The 23,796-nt window shown below is 45.6% G+C and overlaps 1 protein-coding gene across 4 annotated transcripts in view; it reads right to left on the bottom strand.

The window, feature by feature from the left end:
• Positions 1–23,796, bottom strand: part of PARP4 (poly(ADP-ribose) polymerase family member 4) — a 2,216,130-nt gene that overhangs the window by 2,059,548 nt on the left and 132,786 nt on the right. For 3 of the 4 annotated variants that reach the window (XM_078657066.1, XM_078657067.1, XM_078657068.1), the window contains exon 4: positions 16,379–16,583. In XM_078657066.1, coding sequence (XP_078513192.1) covers positions 16,379–16,583 — 205 coding nt within the window. Of the gene's footprint in view, positions 1–16,378; positions 16,584–23,796 lie in introns of those variants that run through there. The other variant, XM_078657069.1, reaches the window with a different exon arrangement.

The raw sequence follows: 23,796 nt of genomic DNA, 5'->3' as shown, positions 1-23,796 counted from the left end.
GCTATGAGCCCTTAGGTAGTGCGTTTCTCCATGAAGTCTGGTCCCTTCCTTTCACTTATAGATGTTTGAAAGACGGACAGGAGGTTTATCTGAATGGGGAGGAGTGTACAGAAACACCAGATCACTCGGTAATGTGTAGGCATATACAATTGCACGGTTCTTGTAACCAGGACCGGCCAAACTTAGCCTGTGTTTTAAAAGGGACTCCAGTTCCTGCAATCACCCCGACTTTTACCTTGCTGGGAAACGGAAGTTATTTACTTTTAAATAATGAAGATTGTTGCGGGTTAATTAAAGGTGTTGCTTATGTGGTAACCGTAACTGAGCGTGTAGTTTGCTGCAGAAATGTTGTGTACCCACCCACACATGAAAATAGGGATGTTTCCATCTGGCCACGCATCCCAACCTTGACAGCAGAGTTCAACGGCATGAGCAGAATAAGAGCTCTATTGTCCCAGAAAGAAGTGGCCTTGAGTTCGGCTCGGGCAACTTTCGTGCTTCACATAGCTAACACCCGGACTGAGGTTCAGGCCCTTTTAAATACTGATTTACCGTTGCATTTCAGCGAGATGGTTCATCTATCTTTAACGCGTCCTCCACAACTGGGCTGGCACATTTTTTTATAACTGTTAGCAGTGGTCTTGTAACTTCATTTGAAAAAATATTTGGAGTCATCCCTGCTTTCTTCCATTCCATTTTTTTGAGTTTGTTTGGTGGATTCCCGGATTTACTGGCACTAGCGGCAGGCGCTCTAGTGGTTGTTTGCTTCCTTAAATATGGATGCCCCACATGTGGAAGGAGACGCGCCCAGCCCCTTCTGGCGCTGTTTCGCAACCGGATGCTTGAGTATTATGGCACGCTGCTGCTTGCGATTTTAAGCACGGCATATGGATTATCGTTTCGATTTTCCTACTTCACCTGTGTCCAGCCTGTGTTTCATTGCCTACGCTGTGATTTTGACTGGGCCATTGATTTGTGTCTCTGCGGACCGGTTTCTCCTGACGTTGACTTTAATCAGCTGATGAGTCCCATCGTTACTCACAAGTTGGTTTGTACTGGCGAAAGGATTATGGCCTTGGCAGCGATGCATGGACTAATGGGTCCTTGGAACATTCTCGCAGCAGCGCAAGATTTCTTGGCACGGAGCTTTCTTGAGAACCCACCGAGATGTCCTCTGATGGTAATAGAGGCTCCGGTACTGGGAGAACACGTTTGTTCTTTTCCTCTTTTGAATTGGATGGCTGAACTGTTTTTGGATGAAGACGGTGATTTCATGTTGGAGGCTGTTGCTGCATATTTTGCCTATTAGGTCTTGCCTTGATGACCTTTATTAGTTTATGATAATGCCACCTTTTTCTTTGCATTTTTTCACCTCCCAGTCTTATTGACTTGAGTGCTGTTGAATACTACAATTGACAATTTGCGTTTTGATTTGGTTCATGTAGTTTTTTTCCATCACTTATTATGATTATAAAGTTGTTCATAGTTCTTGAACTCTGCTCTCATGAAGTTGCCCTTATCTTATCTTATCCGTGCTCGGATCATGGGGGGTGTCATACAGCTACTGTTTATCTTTATAATGTGTTAAGTTAGCATAGGCTTATTAAATGTTTAAACGCCATTTTTCCTTTTGCTGCTTCTGCACACGACACTTAATTGTTGATTTAGCTTTCAACCTAGTAGCCCGTTGTGGTTTACATGAGAATAATATGTTATTGCTCTGATATTAGCTTTGCTTAATAAAATATGTCTGTACAGAGAGTGCTGAAGCTTCAGGAATAACACGATACAGAATTGTTATGAGGTCTGATCTCCGCACCTTCATAGACATAACATAAGTGCAGCTTCTGCCAACTTTAGGCTTTAGGCGGGTTTTATATTGCTTTGCTTGGAGCACAGATACACACTTGATGCTGTTCGCATGCAGAGAGAGCTGGTGTATGCAGATGTGATCTCTTCATTCTAGGATCTTGAGGTATGGGCCCGCCCTGTTAAAACCCAAAGAGACCTTCTTAGCTATTAATATAATATGTGAGTTAGGGAGGGTGAGAAATAAGTGTTGTTAACCCTTATTCATTACAGCATGTTAACATGCTGTCACCGTTTGCTTTCTATGGACTAGTAACTATGCTGATAACTTTGCTTCTGATAATATGTTTCCTTGTATTATCTAAGATACTGCGTTTGAGAAAACGGCATTAGTAAATAAATATTTCAAAAGTGCACGTGTCCTCATTTACTCCACGTTCTGGTTTGAAATGATTATATAACGAAAGAGTGCTCATGTGTTCCACGTAACCTGAGGTATTATAAGTTCATGTTCTGGTTTGTCTAAACATTGGGAGTTTGTTATGACCAATGAGACACTGTAGCTAGCTCGGTAAGGGGTTTGTTGGGTACTGAGGTGAGTTTTGGGTCACCCTAATTCGCCGAGGTTCCAATCTTCTGTGCACAGTTCTGTGGGAGAACAGAAACCCTGCTACAGGGCCTCAGACCAACTCTCAGGAAACCCACTGTATAGGATTTATAGGAGGTGCCAGGAGGGCTTCTTGGCCCCCAAGGACCCTCAGGGGGGCATCTACCCCTCCTGTTAGCTCCAGTAAGTCCCTCACAGCAGGATTGCTGAGAAGTTGTCAGAGGCTATGCCCTCTTTCTCCACCACTCTGCAAACGCACCTCCTGGTGCATTACTGGTTGGAGGAGGAAGTCCACTTTAGTCCTGTGGGCCTCAGGAGTAACGTGCCAGGAGGCACGTTTGCAGAGTGGTGGAGAAAGCGGGTGTGGCCTCCAAGTCCTCTCAATCAAGCTGTCTGGGTGTTTACTGGAGGTTACAGCACGGGTTCCTGGACCTCAGAGACCCTCAGTATCCAAGGGGACTTAATTCCCCAACTGGAAGTGCGTCCGGAGGTGAATTTGCAGAGTCGTGGTGAAGTGGACGTGGCCTCTGGCGACTTGTCAGAGGTTTTTTTTGTTCTTTTTTAAGGGAGTGGGTAGCTGGCCCCCTTCCCTGGGCCATTTTCCGCCCTGGGGACCCCACCCCCCAGGTCCAGGACTTTTTCAGTGGGTGAGGGGAGCCATGCAGCCCCCCCCCGGCCGATTCTTGGCCCGAGGCTCCATCCTCCAGGACCCGGCCTTTTCTTTTCTTTTTCTATTTTAAATAGTCTATGGGGTGGCGCGAGAGGCCCACCTCCCAGGCGGATTTCGGCCCAGGAGACCCGATCCCCGGGGCCCGGCCGATCTACTGGGTGCCCTGCTCTAACCCAGGGAACCCACTTTTTGAACGTTGGGTACCACGGGGGGAGCCTGAAGGCCCCGTGGTCCCTGCTGGCTCAACGCATCATGAAGGAGCTGGCATTGCTTTTAAACATAGGGAGCTGCTAACATGTAGCACCTGTGTGTAAAAGCAATTCTCCTTCCCTTTTAGTAAGCAAGAGCATTTTCTGCTCTCGCTTATTTGAAGGGGAGCAGTGTTTGCTATGGCTTGGCGGGAGCACCACCACAGCAACCTGCAATGTCCTGGGGTTGGGCACCCCAGGAAAATTACTGGAGTCAGTCCTGGGCGGTCCCCAGGGCCATCAAGGGCTCCAGGAGGGGGGACCCACAGCTCCACTCCTTTCTATGAATTTGTCCCAGGGATGTAGTAGTCCCCGATGCTGCGGGGGGGAGGACTGTGCAGCCCACCCACAATAATTACATTTAAAGCCCTGAGAGGTGGTGGACCCAGGGGCTAAGGGGAGGTCCGCGCAGCCCCCGGCACTAATAAAAGTTAAAGCCCCGAGTAGGTGGCGGCCCCACCACATCTGAGGGGTCAGGGTATTCCTACCCTGCTCCTGTTTCTGTTTCTTTCTTTTTTTACTTTTTCTGTAGGACTCTGCTTCAAGCTGGGTCCCAAGACGGTTGCCAACACTTCCTGGTTGAAGATTTGGCCGCCGATCAAATTTTAGTTTGATCCGAGAGTCCACTGCAAGGACTCGCGTCCCCAGATATCTATATTTTTAAACTTAAGTATCTCAAAAACTACTGAACAGATTTACACCAAATCACAAACAGCACCCTTTCTGGACTAACATCTAGCTTTCTGCCACATTTGGTGTAATGTAGTTTAGCAGTTCAGGCTGTAGTCATGTTAAAAAAACGACAAATCCCCATAGACATAACATAGGGAAACGCATTTTGTGACCTCCCTTTTTTCCCTGGCCGCCGCTTGACAGATACCCTTTTCGGTTCAACTTCTGTGTTGAAAGTTTCGGGGTTAAGTTTTTCGAAAGTTTCATGAAGATTCGCTCAGCAGCGCCAAAGTTATTGGCAAAACAAGAAATGTTTTTCCTATTGAAACTTTGGTCCTAACTATAACTACCAACCTTGGACCGCCATAGGTAATACTTATATATAGACATGCACATACGTACATCACTGATGTGCCCCACTGGGTAGTTATAGTTAGGATCGTGTTTCCATAGGAATGTTTTTGTGTTGCTAATAACTACCTTTTGACGAATAACAAGGAAAGTTGTGGTGTGATCTGTCAAGCAGGGTCAAGGAATAAGGGTGGGTCCCAAAATGCACGTTTCTCAATTATTTTTCAATAGAAATTTTGGACACAGCTACAGCCCAAACCGGATTACACCAAATTTGCCAGAGAGCTAGACCTTGGTCCAGAACTAGTGATTTTTGTGTGATGGTATAAATCTGTTAAGTTATTTCTGAAGAAATTAAAGTATAAAAAAATGTAATACATCATGCCGCGGAGGATCCGCAGAGCCGACAGATCTCAACCAGGAAGTGGTGGCAGGCATGTTAGGACTCAGGCCTATAAAGGCTCAGGGAGAGGGGGGCCACGCGGCCTGCCTCCCTTTTTATTTATATTTTGGCCTCTCGGATGAGGGTCCCTGGGGCCTAATTAGACTCAGGGAGGGTGACTGCGGGGGAACATCCTTTACGACGCAACTATTACCCCGTACTACCATTACAACGCAGGGATTACAATGAAAGTCGTTTCAACGACTGTCGCTGGAGGGCGCTGTTGGATAGGGAATAGTTTAATTTTCTATCCAACACCTTCCCTACTATCCACGGGGACTGGAGTTGGAATATAAAATTTTACTATTCCACTATCCAGCACCCCGCAACGCAAGTCGTAACGACTTGCGTTGTAATCCACGCGTTGTAATGGCATGCGGGGTAAAAGCATGCGTTGTACTGACATACAACCGTGACTGCGTGCCCCTTTCCTTTATCAATTGCTCAACCTCAGCAGATGGGGTCGTCGGGGTGTAATAAGGCTTGGGAGAGGAGGCCCGTGTTGCCCCGCCCATTTAAAATCAGGTACGGCTCCGGGCTTGGTGTCCCCAACGGCCTAATAAGGCTTGGGGGGGACGGGGGCGGGGGATGCATGGCCCCCTCGCCTGTTTATTTTATTTCGCGCCTGGTGATTGGGTGCCCGGGACCAATGAAGGCTAGGGGAGGGGGCCTGCTTCCCCCCTCCCCTGTTTAAATGTATTTGGCCCCAGGAGGCTCGGGTTCCAGGGGCTCAAAGACCAACGCTACGCCGTGTGGAAAAGGCTCAACCCCCGCTGTGCACAGCCAAAAGATGGTATGCTTTGTCATCCGGACTCCTCCTCATAGGGCTGATGCTGCAATGCCCAACAGGCCCCTCAATGGGGCTCTTTGCCAAAGATCTTCTTACTTTGCAAAGTGATACTGGGGATATATTGTGTAACAATAGTATAATATACCGAGTGGAACTGGAAGAGACGGACTTCTCACAGATCCAAGCGTTCCTCTATGGATGCCCGGTGCCACAAACAATGGCGCCAATAACAAGAGTGATCCTTCTGGCCTGGCGCGCCGCCCTGCGCCACACAGGATGGGACCGCAAACGTACTCGTCAGACACCACTCTGGCATGGCAACTGGCTCCGAGGGGTATCGTCCTTGAGCGGATTCCGTCGTTGGGACCTTAGTGGTGTGTCGGTCCTTGGAGATGTCTGGGTGGGGGACCACATCCTTGCCTTTGCTGACTTGCAACAGCGCAACGCCCTTCCCCACGCCCAGAATTTTGGATACCTGCAGCTGCGCCACGCTATTCATGCACACCTCCCCTCACCAATCACCCTCCCAGAGTTCAGCCCGCTAGAAGCTCAAGTGATGATGGGGAATCTGGGTAGGGGAGGAGTATCCCGAATCTACCGCTCCCTCGTAAATAATAGCCCTTCGTCCCTAGACCAGCTGCGCACCCTGGGGGAGGGATGGGTGGGACCCATAGAAGAGGCCGATTGGAGGGACGCCTTAATGGCCCCACGTACCCTGACCACATCATCCAAACTGCGCCTGGTGCAGATATACTATTTACACACGGCTTACCTCACCCCAGAGATGCTTTTCCGAGCCCGATTGCGACCTTCCTCAGACTGCCCTAGATGTGGACAATTCCCAGCAGATTTCTACCACATGGTGTGGCTATGCCCGGTGCTGGAGAGGTTTTGGAAAGGAGTGGAGCAGGAGCTTTCACAGGCCCTGGGTTGGGAGGCTCCTCTTGACCCGCTGCGAATGCTGCTAGGGATCTTCGATGGTCTGGATGGCTTCAGGTTGGGTAAACGCCTACTAGAAACGGCGGTGGCCGTGGCCAAGAGGGACATGGCGCGACACTGGTCACGCACTGTGGCACCCACGGTGGGGGGATGGAGGAGGGGGGTGGAAAGTGCGGCGCCCAAGAGGAGGTTCTATTCGAATCCTGGGGTTCTCCAGAACTATTTCCTAAAATATGGGGAAGTAGTTCAACATGATCCCGCCGTGAACCCAGATACACAAACTGCTTTAAGAGTTGATATTATTGCCACACAAGCTGCAATGTTGGACTGGAGTGGACTGACCCTACCCATATGCACTGCTGATTTTGACCCACTGCACATGTTGATTTGTGAGCTGCTGCCAATGAATTGTCTTTGCTGTTTTAAAATACTGAATAAAGTTGATTATCAAAAAAAAAAGAAATAGTATAATAGTGGGAAGATTGGAATGGTGTGATCTAAAATTTACTATAGATATTTCTAAAGGAAAATCTTATTCAAGTGACAATATCTATTTCAAAGATAAAAAGTGAGGGAAGCATAGGAAAATGATGATCCTAGCTTCTCCTGGATGGAAACAGTGTAATCCAATGAATTAGGTTGGGCATTGCAGCGCCAGCCCAACAACGTGTAGGTATAATGATGAAGCATGCCACCTTTTGCTTGGTGAGGGCCCTTACTACTCCAAGTTAAAGCTCCTGGTAATCATAATTGTTCCAGGCCCCTAATTAGACACCCGGAACCAAGATTTTGGAACAGTATACCCTTTTGCTATTATTGTATGAAGTAGAAGACTGTATACCGGACAGTCCAATTCTCCTTGTCCTTCCACTGTTGAGAGTGCAATTATTGTACCAAGCATCAAAACAAGGAGCATGTCTAACTGCTAACACAAGAAAACTGGGAAACGGGGAAACAAGAAAAGTGCAGAATGTGGTAAAAGTGACAAACTGATCAGATCAGGAAGCCATACAACCAAAAGGAAAGTTGATTGGGAACTCACCAAATTCACCAAAAGGATTCACCAAACACAGATAAGACATTCTCCGCCCCTCCTAGCATCTGGACTAACTCGACCTGCCTCAGATTAGAAAGGGAAACGAAATTGTAACTACAACAGACAGAGGACTTTTATGTCTATCTCCCCTTCCCCTTGTTGGAGGCCATGTTACACTAGTCTTACACTAGTCTTCCACACTGGTTTATATTATTATCCTATCTTAGACTAGTCCTCCCCCTGGTTATATTATTACCTTATCTTACTCAGTGTTACCCCAATACCTGTATTGTCCTCTTTTGCAACTCATCACTCTCTGTTTCCTGTGTAACACAGTGTCTACTACCTCATGCATTTTACCTGCTATAGATATTTGCACAAAGGCCACCATTGCCTACGTAACGATCGCTCTTGTGCTGGAGTGTCTGCCGATCTTTGCAGTATTCTACCTCTTCTTGTACTTTATACGCTTTCTCTTTGTAACCTGCACACGTATCACTTCTCTGCTGCAATACACCGACTGCTACCTCATGTATTTTGGTCGCGCACTATTATCACTTTTATCTTTGTCACTTATTGTTGGTCTCCTAATGTGTTCCTTTTGGTAAGCGCTCTGACACCTGCGGGTATAGTCCGCACCACATAAAATTGCACAAATAACTTCACCACCTCTCCCAACATGGAACCCACGGGCAAACACACATAAAATCACCTACCCACCCGAGCTCACCAAAAAAAACAGCCAAACGCTTCAAACACAACTTCCTGAAGGCACACCCGGAACCCCCTTCGTGGACACTTACTACTCACTGATCAATGGAGCCACGAGCACCAACATCATCTTCTACACCACACGTAGAGCACAATGGAGGAAAGCGTTCCTCGCCTCTCTCACAGTCTCCACCACTAGAAAATCCGCCCATGGTCTATCACATTCTATCACACCATCTCAGTTCTTCCTAGGCAAAGCTACCATCACTATCTACAACAATGGGATCATCCTTTGTCAAGCCACAGATAGGAACCTTAAACTACTCGACAATTTGTTCCCCACCCTCAAAGATCATATCTCCAACCGCCGGATCCCCTATCCTAGCCCCTCAGACTACACAACACCCCCACCTCTAATCGCCCATCTAACTCTCCTAACCCAGCACAACATCAGAATGACACGCACCTCTCCCCCCCCCCCCAACGCTTGTGTCACTCACCCACACGCTGTAACTACTACACACCCTTCAACCACAGGCATCGAGCACTCCTCTTCCTCCTCTTACATTCCCAACACCCACACCCCCCACCCCCACCCCCCACCGCACACCTCCTACCAGTCCCGCAGAACCCCTCACCACACTTAACTCATCCCCCCTTTCCCGCAGCAGTACCATCTCCCACCCTATCTCACCGCCCACGCTCAGTCCCCAACTCCCCACCCTCCCATCCAACCACTCAGAACACACCACCTCCTTTACCCTATCCCCTCCCCCTCTCCCCCCCCCATCCTCAGCCCCCACCTCCCTCTATGCACCTCCACCATCTCAAGCCTATTCTCTTCCACTAGCTCGCCTTCACCGCCTCCCGCCAATGCCCTCACTTATACCAACAACCTCCCCCCTACATCACCCACACCTCTCACCCCTAAACTCCCCACCTACCGAATTTCATACCACCTACTGATTCCGAAGAACCCTGCACTAACACTAGCACAACCCTCCCCCCCCATACCAGTCCTCTATTCACTCTTCCACCCTCAGCTCTCTGCCCCAACACCATACCTAATCCCACACTGGACTTGATTATCTCCACCCTCATACAACTCAAAGAAGATCTTCACACCATCAAAGAACTCCTCTGCATACACCCCAGACATCCCCGACCCACCAACACATACGCGCTCAACAAGCACCCCATCCGCCCCGCGCACAACAAGCACCTCATCCGCCCTGCGCTCAACAAGCCCCCCACCCGCCCCACTGACCCTCTCACTCAACACGCCCGACTTGGCTATCCATCCCAGCCCGCAATAACACCAACCGCCCCCAACGTGCCCTCAATCCCTTCTCGGACCACGACATACACACCCTCCTCCGTTCTTATGTCCCAGCTCCGCTGAACAACACAACCTCCACACACCTTTCAATACCCACGATTCTCTCAAATCCCCTTAGGCCCCCCACACATAACAACAGAAGCTCCGTCCCCAAAAACCTTAGGAAAGTCCCCCGCTCTCTAGAACCCTCCACCACCCTCTTCACCCCCAGACTCAAATGCATCCTACTCAACTGCAGATCGGCCCCTAGACACTCCTCCGCCATCGCGGATCTCATCATTTCAATGGACCTCGACCTAGCTATTCTGACCGAAACATGGCTATCCGAATCTTCTACACCTATATTGGACATTCTAGTTCCCCCCAACTACCACATCATTAGACTCGACAGGAACAGCAAGACGGGCGGGGGAATCGCATGCATTTTTAGGAACAACCTCTCTGTGACTAAAGCCACTGGCCCCTCACTCACCTCCTGCGAACTCATCTGCCTCGAGATCACCAGCGGGGACAAACCTGTATGCTCCTTACATGTCATCTACCACCCACCCGGGGACAACCTCACCTTCTCCCAACAACTCATGGACACGATCTCAACCAACTCCGGACGGCAGAACACTCAAATCTACCTGGGTGACTTCAACCTACATTGGAACGATCAGAAAGATGCAGTGGTGAATAGTCTTAAATCTTTCCTTAATGCGCTTGACCTCACTCAAATTTGCAACAGCCCAACACATGACAAAGGTTCCATCCTCGAGCTTATCATTGCCAAAGATGACTCTACCCAACTGGGGGCAATCCAACCCTGTGACTGATCAGACCACCACATTATCACATTCTACATAAAGGAAAAGGTTAAACTTAACCCGGTTCAACGCTCCAAACCCAAGATTTGGAAAAGGGACTTGAAGAAGCTGGACCCCAACTCCCTGCCTTCCAACAGCAGCAGCAGCCTCCTCCTTCCCCCTACCGACGCCACTGACGTGCAAGCTCTGACCGACCTATACCTCAACTCTATGACCTCAATAATCAATGAAGCTGCCCCATTGCAACTAAAGAGAGCCTCCACCAAGATCTCGAACCCATGGTATGACGGCAGACTCAATGAAGATAGGCGTACCATGCGACTGGCAGAGCGCACCTGGAGATCAGATCCATCGGCACTACACCTTAGAACGCTTAAGGAAAAGAGGAACTCCTACTTCAGGAAAATCAAGCGCTCGAAAACAGACTTCTTCAGCCTTCAGCTCGACCGAGCAAAAAACCGACCAAGAAAACTGTTTGAACTAGTCAAAACTCAAACCAAGGAACAACCTCTACAATCTAACAGCACAACAAGTAATATTCCATCCTGTGAAGACTTTTCGGCTTTCTTTAAGCAAAAAACTGATAATATAACAAGCAAACTCCTCAATGATGTAAACCAATACTTCAGCCCCATCAGCAGAACTACCACTCAACCTAAAAATAACGCGGCTTGGTCATCCTTCGACACCTACTCAGAGGAATCAGTCAACAAACTCCTCGGCACCTTGAAACCCTCTAATCACCTCACAGACCCCCTACCGGCTAATGCTGTAAAAGACTTCATCCCCCAGCTCCTTCCTCTCTGGACTAAAATCATTAACAGTTCCCTACAACAAGGCCTCATCCCCGACTCCCTCAAGGTAGGACAAGTCACGCCTATACTCAAGAAACCCACAGCTGATCCGGGCGACCTAAACAATTACCGCCCTATCACCAATATCCCCACCTTGGCCAAACTGCTGGAAAAATGCGTTTAACTCCAACTGACAAAACACATTGATCAGTTTGACCTCCTCAATCCTCATCAATCAGGCTTCCGAGCAAGACACAGCACGGAAACGGCTATGACACACATAATTGATGACGCCCTCCCAATCCTTGATCACAATGACTCCTGCCTCCTCATCCTACTTGATCTCTCCTCGGCATTTGACACCGTCAAACACGAGAGTCTGCTTGATCTGTTAAACACCAGAATGGGTCTATCTGGGACTGTTCTCAAATGGTTTACTTCCTTCTTACATAACCGGTCTCAGAAGTTCAAGATCAACAACGTGTTGTCCTCACCTGTACCTGTAACATTAGGCGTTCCACAAGGATCTTCCCTATCCCCCACTCTGTTCAATCTAGTCATGGAACCACTTACCACATTGCTTCAAGCATCAAATGTGCACTTTCACATGTACGCTGATGACACTCAACTCTACCTCAAACTAGAATCCCCGGAAGACATCAAACTTCTGAACGCCACGCTCAGCAACACCCAATCATGGTTGGCCGATAATCACCTCAAACTTAATGCGCAGAAAACTGAGTTCCTTTTGATCTCACCTCCTGCGAAAATGTCCACCACCCAATCCTGGCTCAAGCACCTAACCGCACTCAATATCCAACCCACCATCGTGGACTCAGCGAAATCCTTAGGTATCACACTTGATGCCAATCTCAACATGCAGCAGCATATCAGCAAAGCAACCAAGGGAGCTAATTTCCAAATCAACACTTTGAGGAAACTTAAACCCTTCTTCCCAGTTAAGGACTTCCAAACCGCAGTACAAGCCCTAGTCATCCCACGCATAGACTACGGAATTGTGGCTCTCAGCGGACTCCCCCTTTCTACAACCGCACCACTAAGAGCCTCCCTGAACGCTGCAGCGAGATTGATCACTGGATCAAGAGAACATTCGCATATTTCCCCTGACTTAAGATCCCTGAACTGGTTGCCTTTTGAAGCCAGAATACAGTTGAAAATTGCCTGCATGACACACATGGCTGTACATCACAAGTTACCCAACTACTTCACCCAAAAGCTGACTGTATCAGGAGGCTCGAGAACCAACAGAAGTTCAAAAAATCTCCTCCTGAAACCTCGAAGATTCCGGAAGGAGAAAACATACAAACGCTCCTTCTCAGGAATGGCACCTAGGATCTGGAATGCACTCCCTCCCGAAACGAGGCTGATCTCCTCCACTGCATTTTTTAAGAAAGAAGTGAAAGCCATCCTAATGGCTAAATACACCTGAATTCTATTTTGGCCTGATCTAAGACTTTACACCGACTCTTTATTAGCTGTCTATTTGATTATCTACATGTATTATGTATTATGTGTTATGCTTGTATCTGACTACGATCTTATTTTGTTACTCACGTACTACGTATTAACCTTACTGTAGCAAATTGTCTGCTACATTACCCCTTCTTTCTGTAAAGCGCTCTGATATCTGCAAAGATCTTGTTCGCGCTATATAAAACTTTGAAAATAAATAAAAATAAAATAAATCCACACTTGTTTGTGGATTTAAATCCCCCCCTCCCCCCGGGCCGCCCTGAATGTCAATAAAGTTATGTGTCAGGGCTAATGACATTGAAACTCCATTTGTAATATCCTTAGGAAGAGAGTCGAAGTGTACAAGAAAAGTCATTTAGAATGTGAACATGAGTTGATGATGCTCCTCTACTGGGTCAAAAACAGCCATTGGGAGGGCCTCAACTTAACAAAGGATTGCATGTGATAAATACCAGCACAATTTAACAACTTGAGAAATAATAACAGCAGATTAGATGTTAACCGACTGTTTGCTGGGTCTGAGTAGCCCATGATAGCTTCTTCAGAAGCAGTGTTAGTTACAACTGCCAGCTTAGAATTTTCATGATAAAATATCTAGACAAGCAAAAGTGTTGCAACAACCAAAGATGAGCTGGAGCCAGGGAATCTGGTCCCTCCACACATGCTATGTTAAATCAATAGTATTCACATTCGCAGGATATTAGAGGCTAGTTGCACATTGACCTGGATTCACCATTTTGTTGTACCTTTTCAACTTTTCATCAAGACAGCCTCCACCCAGACGCTCCCTTCTACGAAAAATGTCCTCTCTAGTTGTTGGGTCTTTCTTTACTGCTGGTTTAGATGCTCTTCCTTGTGGTCCTAATCAATCTCCTACAGAATTTGCCCATAGCCGATAACTAAAAGCTCTTCTCGGCTCTTGTTTCTCGACCTAAATCTACTGCCTTCCCTCTCATCCCTCCACCTCCTGGTACTTCTCTGAGCTCACACTGGCTAAGTGCCAATCACAAACATTTTGAGTGGAGTTGGTGCCAAAAGTATTCTTCTGAGGACCGTTTTCAATACAAGTGTTCTCTCAATTCTTATAAGAAAAACATCAAGGAGGCTCACTCCTCTGACTATTGATCAAAACTGAGGAGCCTAGGAACTCAAGTGAAGTATGTATCCAAAACGGTTTGTGAACTAACCCTAACATCATACAAGCAACTCTCTATTACCCATTCCCTCAATTTCTGGTAATCCCTCTCTGATTTTTTCGACATGAAAATCATTTCTGTGGCTAACAATAGCGACACCTCCTCCCCAATATTTTTAAATGTCAGACTAAATCCTCTCCTTCGCCTCTATCCTCTCTGATTTACCTTTTCTTTCTTCTGAATCTATTTCCAACTTCTCCCAGCTATTAAATCTGCCTTTCATATTGATCCTTATACCCCTTCTACTCCTACTCTCTTGGCTCTCTATAATATTTCCATTAAATCTGCCATCATTCCATTTGCCTGGTAATCTGCAATAATGGTTCCCCTTTTAGGAAAGCTCTCTGCTGATTCTGCAATTGTTAGCAAATATTGTGCTATTCCTATGTTGCTCAAACCTGCTAAAATCCTGGAAAACACATCAAGTGACAACTCTCCTTATCAAGAGTCTTACCTATGGCTTTACTCGTCACAATCAGATTTTCTACATATCCACACTACAGAATCTGCGCTGCTCACATGATCACTGACCAAGGGGATTCTGCTACCCTGATTCTTTTGCAGCTTTTGAAACTATCTCATCCTCTGCTGATCTCTCGTCTTACTCAGCGTGGTATCTGTGACCAAGCTTTGGAATGGTTCTCATCATGTCTTTCCTCTCTCACTCAGGCAGCTTACCCCTATACTTTTCAGTTGAACTTTAAAACTTGTCTGTGGCATTTCACAAGGTTACTGGTTGAGCACTAACTTGTTCAACATATAGGTTGCTTGTCATGCCTAATGGGCTCATATTTGCTCTGAACAGAAATGATAACCAGATTTTGCTCATACTTGATGCCTATCCTCAAGAGGGTCAATCCAGTCCCCAAGCTTGTCTCTCTGAAGTTGTATTCCAGTTGAAATCCAACAGGTTAAAGCTCAACTGAGACACAACTAAGGTACTTCTCCTCACTCTGGTCTTCACCCTGGTGGCCCTTTGTTATTTGGCCAACTCTTACTCCTTCCAATTCAGTCTGTAATTTAGAGGTCACTTTTAACTCAGATCTCACCTTTGCCCTGCAGATTTTCAAAGTTTTCAAAAAACTGCTTCTTTTACATCAGACTTGAGAAAAGTACATTCCTACTTCCTTTTGAGTTTAGAAAAACTAAGGTATAATTCAATATCCTATCTCCTGGATGGCAGCAACCCTTTCTGTTACAGTCTTCGTAATTATTTCCTCTAGCAATAACATATGGTGCACAAGTTGGTAGTTTGTTACATTTATATCCTTCCTCGTCATGTTTCCACTGCTTAACTTGAAAACTCTATTGGCTTTCTATTGCTATGTTGGCTTTGTTTACGGTGCTCTGCTTTTGCTACCATGCCTACTACTCTTATGGACCACTTTATCTTCAAAAACGGATCAACCACTATATCCCTCCAATCTCCATCTGGCTGTTATTCCTAACAAACATTATTCTAGAATGCAAGGTTGCTCCTTCTCCCATATGGCTCTAAAACAGTGGAATCATCTTAAGTAGTTTCTCCATAAACAAGATAACTTTCTTGTTTTTCATAAGTCTCTCAAAACATTTCTTTTTTTCCGCTAACTCCCCTTCTTCTTCCATTTGTTCTGTAAACCTAGCAACAGGATAGTCATGCCAGGTAGTAGTGCGCTTTACAAAACAATATTCAAATCATTTTTTTTCTTAGTGGACTCCAAATTTATGTTAAAATCCTTTGTGTAACTGTAATTAGGAATGTCTAATAGTGATGATACAATAGCAATCACAAATAAAAAATATATCTGAAAGTACATTTTTGCAGAAGGATCAGGCATATCCCAAACCAGATAGACATGCAATCAGCATTTTGGGAAATGCTTACCTTCTTGACCCAGACTACAAGTCATATTAAACTACCAGACAATATAAATAAAAGATATAAAAATTGAGAGCCTATTTTATTCCATAAACCCAAAAAAATGTGAATGGTTTTGTGACTGGTGGTAGTGACAAGGAATGATACAAAGAATGGCCTTATGTAGATTTTGGCAGAAGGGATACTCGTCAAAATGTGATGGATATCCCATCCACTGTATTACAACTGCCATAGGATATAAAACACCTATAATATGGAGGACAGGATATCTGACACGTTTGTGACAAATTATCCCATTCATCAAACTCAAAATAAGGCCCCATGTGCAAAAACGGCCCTATTTTCTAATTGTTGCAGAATTTACCAATCTAAAAAATCAAATGTAACAGTCCACAAGACCGAGACATATTCTCTGAAGAAAGTTCAAGAAAAAGATCACATTTTGCTCACTGATGTTTCACAAAATAACCAAACACGTGCAGCCCTATGCTTGTTTTCTCTCAATACCTACGTCTAGATTTGCAAAATCTATTACGTCTCAATTAATTGAAAGCGAAGCTTAGAAAACTGCTATATCTAATATATATTCTGATAATTAGTATACTCTTACCTTGGGTGGTGGTCTTGTTCTTGGTGGCTGTGGATACACATGCGGTATCCAGCTTCTCAGAAAGAACTTCTCCACAGGAGCCAGTCATCTTATTTGCTAAATTCATGATGAAATCAACGCCTACAATGGGGATGCGATTCTTCTTGATGTTTTGTAGGTGACGTGCAGGTAATACATCCTCATTTTCTGCAATTACGTGAGTACACTACAGCAAAGATACAGGATATAATGATAGAATGGCATTACAGTAGTCCAAACTGCCCCTACGTAAGCCATCTAGCCTTGTTCAGACATACTGCAGTAAAAGAGCTTTCCTCACCTAAATCAACATACAATGCATGCCTTAACTTTTTGTTTGCAAAAAAAAATTCTGATCCTCAAGCTCATCATGAAAGAAGTAAAACATCTCACAGAACACACACCATACTAGCCAATCAACTGAACATTTCTGGCAGCTCAAGACTTTCCACGAGTGAGAACTTGCGTCTTGGAAACCCCAAAACGTTGAACTTCTAAAGGCCTAAAGCAATCCTTTTCTGGCTCTTCCACTACCACCTGGAATTCTATCTCACTCTACATTTAACCCCTTTAGTGAGGGCGTCGTCACCGGCTGACGCCCGCACAATCCTCGGTGCATCCATCGGTCAACAATGGAGGGCATAAAGGAAGCCTCCGATGCTCAGACTTTTTTCTTTTTTTATGTGTGGGGGCGAAGAGGAATCACTTCGTCCATGCGGTGCACATGAGTGATGTCACTGACCATGTCATGAGTGATGTAATATGTGACGTCATCAGCAGTGCATTGCACGCGCAAGTTATAGTGAGTCCAACTAACTATAAAGTGGGAATTTCAATGGTTTTATGCAAGTAAAATTTCCAGCTGACTATAACTGGTGTGAAATCTATAGTTTTTTCAGTGAATTTAATAGGTTTTTTAAATGCTAATTTCTAACTATAACTGGTGTGAAACCTATGGTTTTTTCAGTGAATTTCATAGGTTTTTTAAATGCTAATTCCTAACTATAACTGGTGTGAAACCTATGGTTTTTTCAGTGAATTTCAAAGGTTTTGTAAATGCTAATTCCTAACTATATATAGGGCCTCAAACCTATGAAATGTAATATTTTTGCCGTGGAGCGCTCCTGGGGCACGTACCGGGGAGCGCCCCGGTCAGCGCAATTTTGCGGCACGCCCCGGGGCGCGTACCAAGGAGCGTCCCGTTACCGCTATTGCCGCGAACGAAAACATCCTCGTGACGTATCGCGTAGCCGCGTCCGCGTGATCCGTACGGCGTAAGCGCGCCCGGAAGCACCCACGCGCATACGAACGCGCTACGTAAGCGCCCCGGGACGCGCCCCGGTGCGCGCCCAAACATCATCGTGACGTATCGCGTAGCCGCGTCCGCGTGATACGCATGGCGTAAGCGCACCCGGAGGCACTCGAGCGCATACAATCGCGCAACGTAAGCATCCGACGCGCTTATGCGACGCGCCCCGGGGGCGCGTAGCGTAAGCGCGTCGGGTCATGTGACCTGAAAATAACACTTTTTATTTGGTTTCCAAATGATGAAAGCCCGGGTCATGTGACCTGAAAATAACACTTTATTAGTCCAGGACATTTTTTTTTTCCAAATGATGAAAGACCCCACCTTTTTTCCTTATTCAGACTTTGTCCTTTGACTGAGGAAGACCTGTTTGGAGATCTGTGACTAATATTTTGTACTTTAAAATGGCTACAGTAGCAGCTGGAGCATCTGCACCACCACCACCACCAGCACCACCACCAAGAGGACCACCACAACATCACATTGGTGGTCAAGAAGAAGAAGAGGAGGGGAGTAGGACATTCCTGCCAGAAGACAATACCCCATATAGGCCAAAGCAGCACATTGTATGGGAGTTTTTTTCCATCCCAGAGGGCAAGAAGAAAGTGAATGCGCCAAAGGTGACTTGCCAAATCTGTGGCTCTGAACTTTCAAGGGGGAACCCTAATAAGAAACATTCATTTGGCAATAACACCATGATTCGGCACATGCAGCGCAAGCATCCCAACAACTATGCTGCGGCAGAGGTGAGAGAACTGGCCAGTAACCCTCCCCATCTTCACCCAGCACCTCCAAAAGAAAGCAACCCACTCCATCGGGACCAGAGACAAGGGAGATGGTCCCAAACATACAACCACAGTTTGGTGAATTCAAGATCACTTGTATTTTTTGTGGTAAGACCATCACCTATGGTGAGCAGAGCATAAAGCTCATCAACCGTGCTGGTGACAACCACAATTGCCCCAAAAAAACATAATTTTTTCCTTATTTTTCTTTGCTCCAGTTGAGCCGTTTACAATTCCCTGTTTTTTGTTTCTCCCCATAAAAATAACCAAAAAAATATAAAATAGTTAATAAAAGCCAAAAAGTACAAAATGTTCAAAAAAACATTTTAAAAAATATAAAACAAAAAGAAGAAACAAAACAGTTCTTTTTAGAACTACCTCCAATTTATAACAAGCATCTGCAATGCAATAGGTTTCGTATTTACGCGAGTTTGCGCTATTGACATTGCAAATAATGCCTTTCATTTTTGTTTTTGTTTTAAAACCTAAATAAAAGGCATTGCCATTTACAATGCCAATAGCTTAAACTTTGGCAATAAACGATGTTCTGAATACTAAAGGGTATGGCCCCGGGGCCCCTTCTACTACCAAGATCCCCCAGCATTCCAATGTGGCATTATGTGACAATATCTCTTCTGCCAAAAAAGGGTTGACCACCATGTTATAGCGGACTCAACTGCCTACCTCAGGGCCGGGTATAAAGCCAACCCTATACAGATCCGTGGGAATTATTCCTCCAAGACCTGGTAATGAATTAATTAGCTTTATAAGGTTGGTTCTATTTAAAATAACTTGGGGCAAAAAATGGAGATGAACAGAATGACTTTTCTATGCGTTAGAAGTACACACAAGTGAAACCTTACCCAAGACAAGCTACATACACATACTATTCAATCGGTCTCGTGTCAGAGTTAACACACGCAAGGAATCTATTTTATTGGGCAAACAAGAGAATACCTTCTAGGACACACGAGTTGTTTATAACATTGCAGGTCTGGATTAAAATTAAAATTAAAAGTCAACATACAGTTGACTTAGTGGTTTGGTTAAAAGGTCAGTGCTGGGCGACCTGCATTTCCGCTCCCATTCCCTACCAAAACTTTACATATTATATTGCACATTGCGTTAAACCCCAGCTGACAGAAGCATATGGACACGTCTACGGTACTGTTAGGGCACGGCATTCAGTGCGTAAGTGACACTGAGCAAGGCCAATGACAGGTAGGCCATTGACTTAAAGGACGCGAAAGCAACTGACACTTTCTATATGAGGAAAAAATCGGGCCTTCCTCAAACTGACATTCTTTCTGACCTATCAAAAAGTCACATCAACGCTAAAGCCGCAAAACAGGCCATTGCGAGTGAGGGGGCGGGCCTGACGACAGTGAGTTGCTCCACTAAAGAGCAAAGAAAGCCCTGGAAGACCAGGCTTTGGTTGCAGGACGCCAGCTGCCTTACCTGAAGAACAGGGTGCGGTACATCTGGTGCGCTTCATAGTAGTCCCCCTTCTCCACGCTAGCACGGAGTTTGCCCTCCACGCGTTGTACGCCTCCCCGGTTCCTAGCGCTGTTCTTTGAGCCCTCCTGCTCCCCATTATCGCGGACATTATTGGCCCGACTGTAGGCTAGCGTTGCGGGGCCGCCGTCTTGCCGGCTTCCGTAGCGTTTCCCGATTGGCTACGGTGGCTCGTGAGGATGGGGCGGGCCTGTCACTTCCGAGAGCAGAGTTCCTTTTCCGTCGCGTTCGCTAGATTCGTCCAAGTAGGTTAACGTGGCGGCCATACCTGAATGGTGCCTTCTGGCCTTAAATAACGCGAATTGTTAGGCTGCCTCTTTTGAAAAGTACTTTCAGAGACCATTATGCCGTGACCTTCCTATTAACAAAACCTCTTGGTAGGGCTGTTAGGTTTTCATCATAACCATGACCAACACATTTCAACATTATTACTACACTATCCGAACGCTTCTTGGTAAGATGGTGTAATAAATTAGGTTATTGATTGAGGGGGGCTGACACCCTACTCATATAAGTTATTTCATTAGATGCCTATGGGCCTCTGTTTATTTATCTATTCTATCACAGTATGTAAATATGATCCTAACAAGTGTATCTATAAGTGGGAGGGAGGGAGGGAGGAGGCACGGACAGTGGGCGGGCGGGAGAGAGACGGCTAAAAAAACAAGTCAGGTCCCGGGCCGCGCTGTGATTGGCTGACGTCACGGGGGTGTCCCGGGCCGGCAGCCAATCACAGCGCGGCCCTGGAATGACGTCACGGGGTGTCCCGGGCCGGCAGCCAATGGCAGCGCGGCCCGGGACAAAGGGGCGGGGCTTAAAAAAAGCACCAGAAACGCCCCCGAATCGCGTTTGAGAGAAAACGCGATTGACAGCCTCTGCCTCCCAATGGCTAGCCTCCATTTATGGAGCTAGCCAATTGGAAACAGAGGCTGTCCTAACCTCACTATTAAAAACAACAGATTTCGATCTGGGAGGGGCTTCGCCCCTCGCCAGGTTACGAAACCTAATAAGGAAAACAAAAACGATTGTGTTAAAGATAATATATGGGCTGATTGATGCAAGCAGTCTTGAACAGCCAAACTCAAACTTTTGAATACAAAAAGCAGGCAATGAGTGTGGCCCACAGACTATTAACAGGATGGACAACGAAAAAACACTGCCAAGATGGAAAGTTCGGTCTAACAAAAGCATCATCCAACAGTGAACAGCACTGAAAGAATGTTTTTCTTTCTTAAACAAATTATTAGAAAAAAATACAAACACAATTTTCTCATTTGACAGTGGTTGCAAAGTACTAACCTCTCAACATAGAATGTCAAGAACAATTAAGAAACATTGAGGCTAGGATTGTCACCTGGGAACAATCATTCACTCAATGTGTACCGATGAAATACAACTAAGTAAGGAACTGGCCAAAGAACCATTTAGACACCAAAGGCAAATTTGGGATGAAATGCACTATTTGGTGCACAGTCAAAGAAGAAACCAGAACCTTACAGGGCTGCGTCAAAATTGATTTAGTGAAAGAACGTAAAACCTTTCCAACAAGGAGGCTCTTTAATCTTCATTGGCGCTTTGCTATCTTCAGATAGCAAAGGGCTAATTCTAAACAAATGGTGAACCCCAAGAGTAAGACAACTTAAGTTGAGAATCATAAGAGAAGGAGTCATCTAAAATAGGTTTCCTGGTGTTTATCTTTGTTTGCTGCAGACACACAGTCTAAAATTCAGAGGGATAAGAAAGAGCCGTTCACATCACTTAATTCCTTCACAGAATGCCGAGATGGAGTAGGACGAATACATTTACAAAGGTTTAAAGGAGGACTTCAAACAGAGTCCCTTCGCTAGAGTTTTATCACATTGTCTTTTCTGCAACTCAAAGGCTGTCATTTACAAAATCATTTTAGATCTGGGATGAGGGGAAAAACAAAAACCATAAACAAAATACAGCATCCCACACAGCCACGTGGGATACTGTGTTTTGTTTACAACTTACTTTTGTACCATGCTGACAGCCACAGCTTGACGTTACATCGTGCTATGAACAACAGGCATTACGATATGCTCATTTAACACATTCATTGTGCCTACCTCGAAATGAAAAAATGATGAAATGTTAGCAGTACTGACGAGAATCCAACCAGGGTGCAACAAATTGTACCTGGAATGCTAAAGCAGCTCCATTTAACCACAGAGTTTCAACTAAGTTTCATACACAGCGGAGAATTCTGAGACTTTCGTTGATTCTTGTTTTTAAAGTGCACATTGCACCAAGCACATTTCTAGTTACTCATCCATGCAGTTTATATTGGGTAGCGCTACAGCTGCAACAAAGACACTCAAAAAAGCATTGGACAATTCTTATTTGCCAACAATACCCCCGTTCTCGACTGCTGCACCCTACAGCCAAACATAATTCTTTCGAGTCCTTGTAAAACACTTGTTCAGAGACTTCTTCTTCCAATATCTTCACTCTAGTTTCTCATAGAACATATCAAGCCCACATCCTTTTTAGGTCTCTCAAAACTGCATGTAGTAATAGTGCACCAAAATAAAGCCCTGCTATTGACCTTCAAAAGTGTAAACATCCTGGCAAATACAACTTTCATGATCAGGTAACCTGATGCAATCGACTAATTATCATAAAACGTAATGATCTGTAAATGTGGTTTTTTTTTTAACAGATTTTATTGGGGTTTTACTCAATGCATTGCATACATCTGCTCCAGTGAGTCTGAAATGTTGCATTGCTGTCTTCCCCTCTCTATTACACTTTTGTTCCTAACTCCCACCTACCCTAGGCTCTCTTCATGTGTTGTATGCCTTATCACAAAACATTCACAAATATCATACACTTCACGTTTCTGCATTCCTTCCAACCATCCTATTTACACTACTAATCCTTTCCCCAGCCCTTAGGTCCACATTGCTTACCCTTCTTCCAGCTCTCAGTGTGAACATAACCCATAATGTTTTGTTATCACCTTTTCTGTTATATGTTTGGCAACGCTTTACATTTGTGGCTTTCTTTCACATTATTCAGACGTTGGTTGTTACTGTGAAGTAGCTGGCAACCCGCTCGTGGTGACCTCTAGCAAGAGGTCCTCCTCTAGCCCTCCCATAACTTTGCAAATGCTTCTAGCCTCCTGCACCTCCTCTCTAGCCTTCCCACATCTTTCACTAGTAGCCTTCACCCTCTAGCCACAGTACCATCCTTGGTTCCAACTCCAGCACAGAATCCACTTCCTTGCTAACACACCCTTATCCTGTCCCTCTTGAACCCTACCTACTATCTCTCCTGTACATCTTCCTCCATTCAGCACACCTTGCCCTGGTCCTCTAGCACTCATTCTCTTCTCGCCCTGTCACTCAAGCACCATAACCCATTCTCAAGCTTCTGGTGAAACATCACCTCCTGTATATTTCATCCCACACACTCTCCTCCTCGTTCTCCTATTCTTGAAGGACACTGTTCTAAACACCATTCCATTAACTTGAGCACCCCCTCCCCAATCCATTCTCCTCTATCCAGCCCAGTCCTACCCCCTCTGTACCATCAACACACACTCATCCTGTTTCCAGCAAACTGCTTACTTACACTGTCCAAATACACATCTACTCATAGTATATCATCATCAGCTTAACCTGACAACAGTCCACCCTCCTTCAACACTCTATTCTTTCAGCACACACTAACTCCACTCCTCTAGCGTACACGGTCCTACTTCAACAGCTACCCTTACTCCAGCCAATCACTATTTCCTTCAGCTGTCATCTGCCACTAGTCATCTCGAA

The sequence above is a fragment of the Lissotriton helveticus genome, chromosome 8 (assembly GCF_964261635.1).
Source record: "Lissotriton helveticus chromosome 8, aLisHel1.1, whole genome shotgun sequence".
NCBI classification, from domain to species: Eukaryota; Metazoa; Chordata; class Amphibia; order Caudata; family Salamandridae; genus Lissotriton; species Lissotriton helveticus.
Note: the sequence above shows the minus strand (reverse complement) of the source record. Positions and strands in the feature narration are given on the sequence as shown.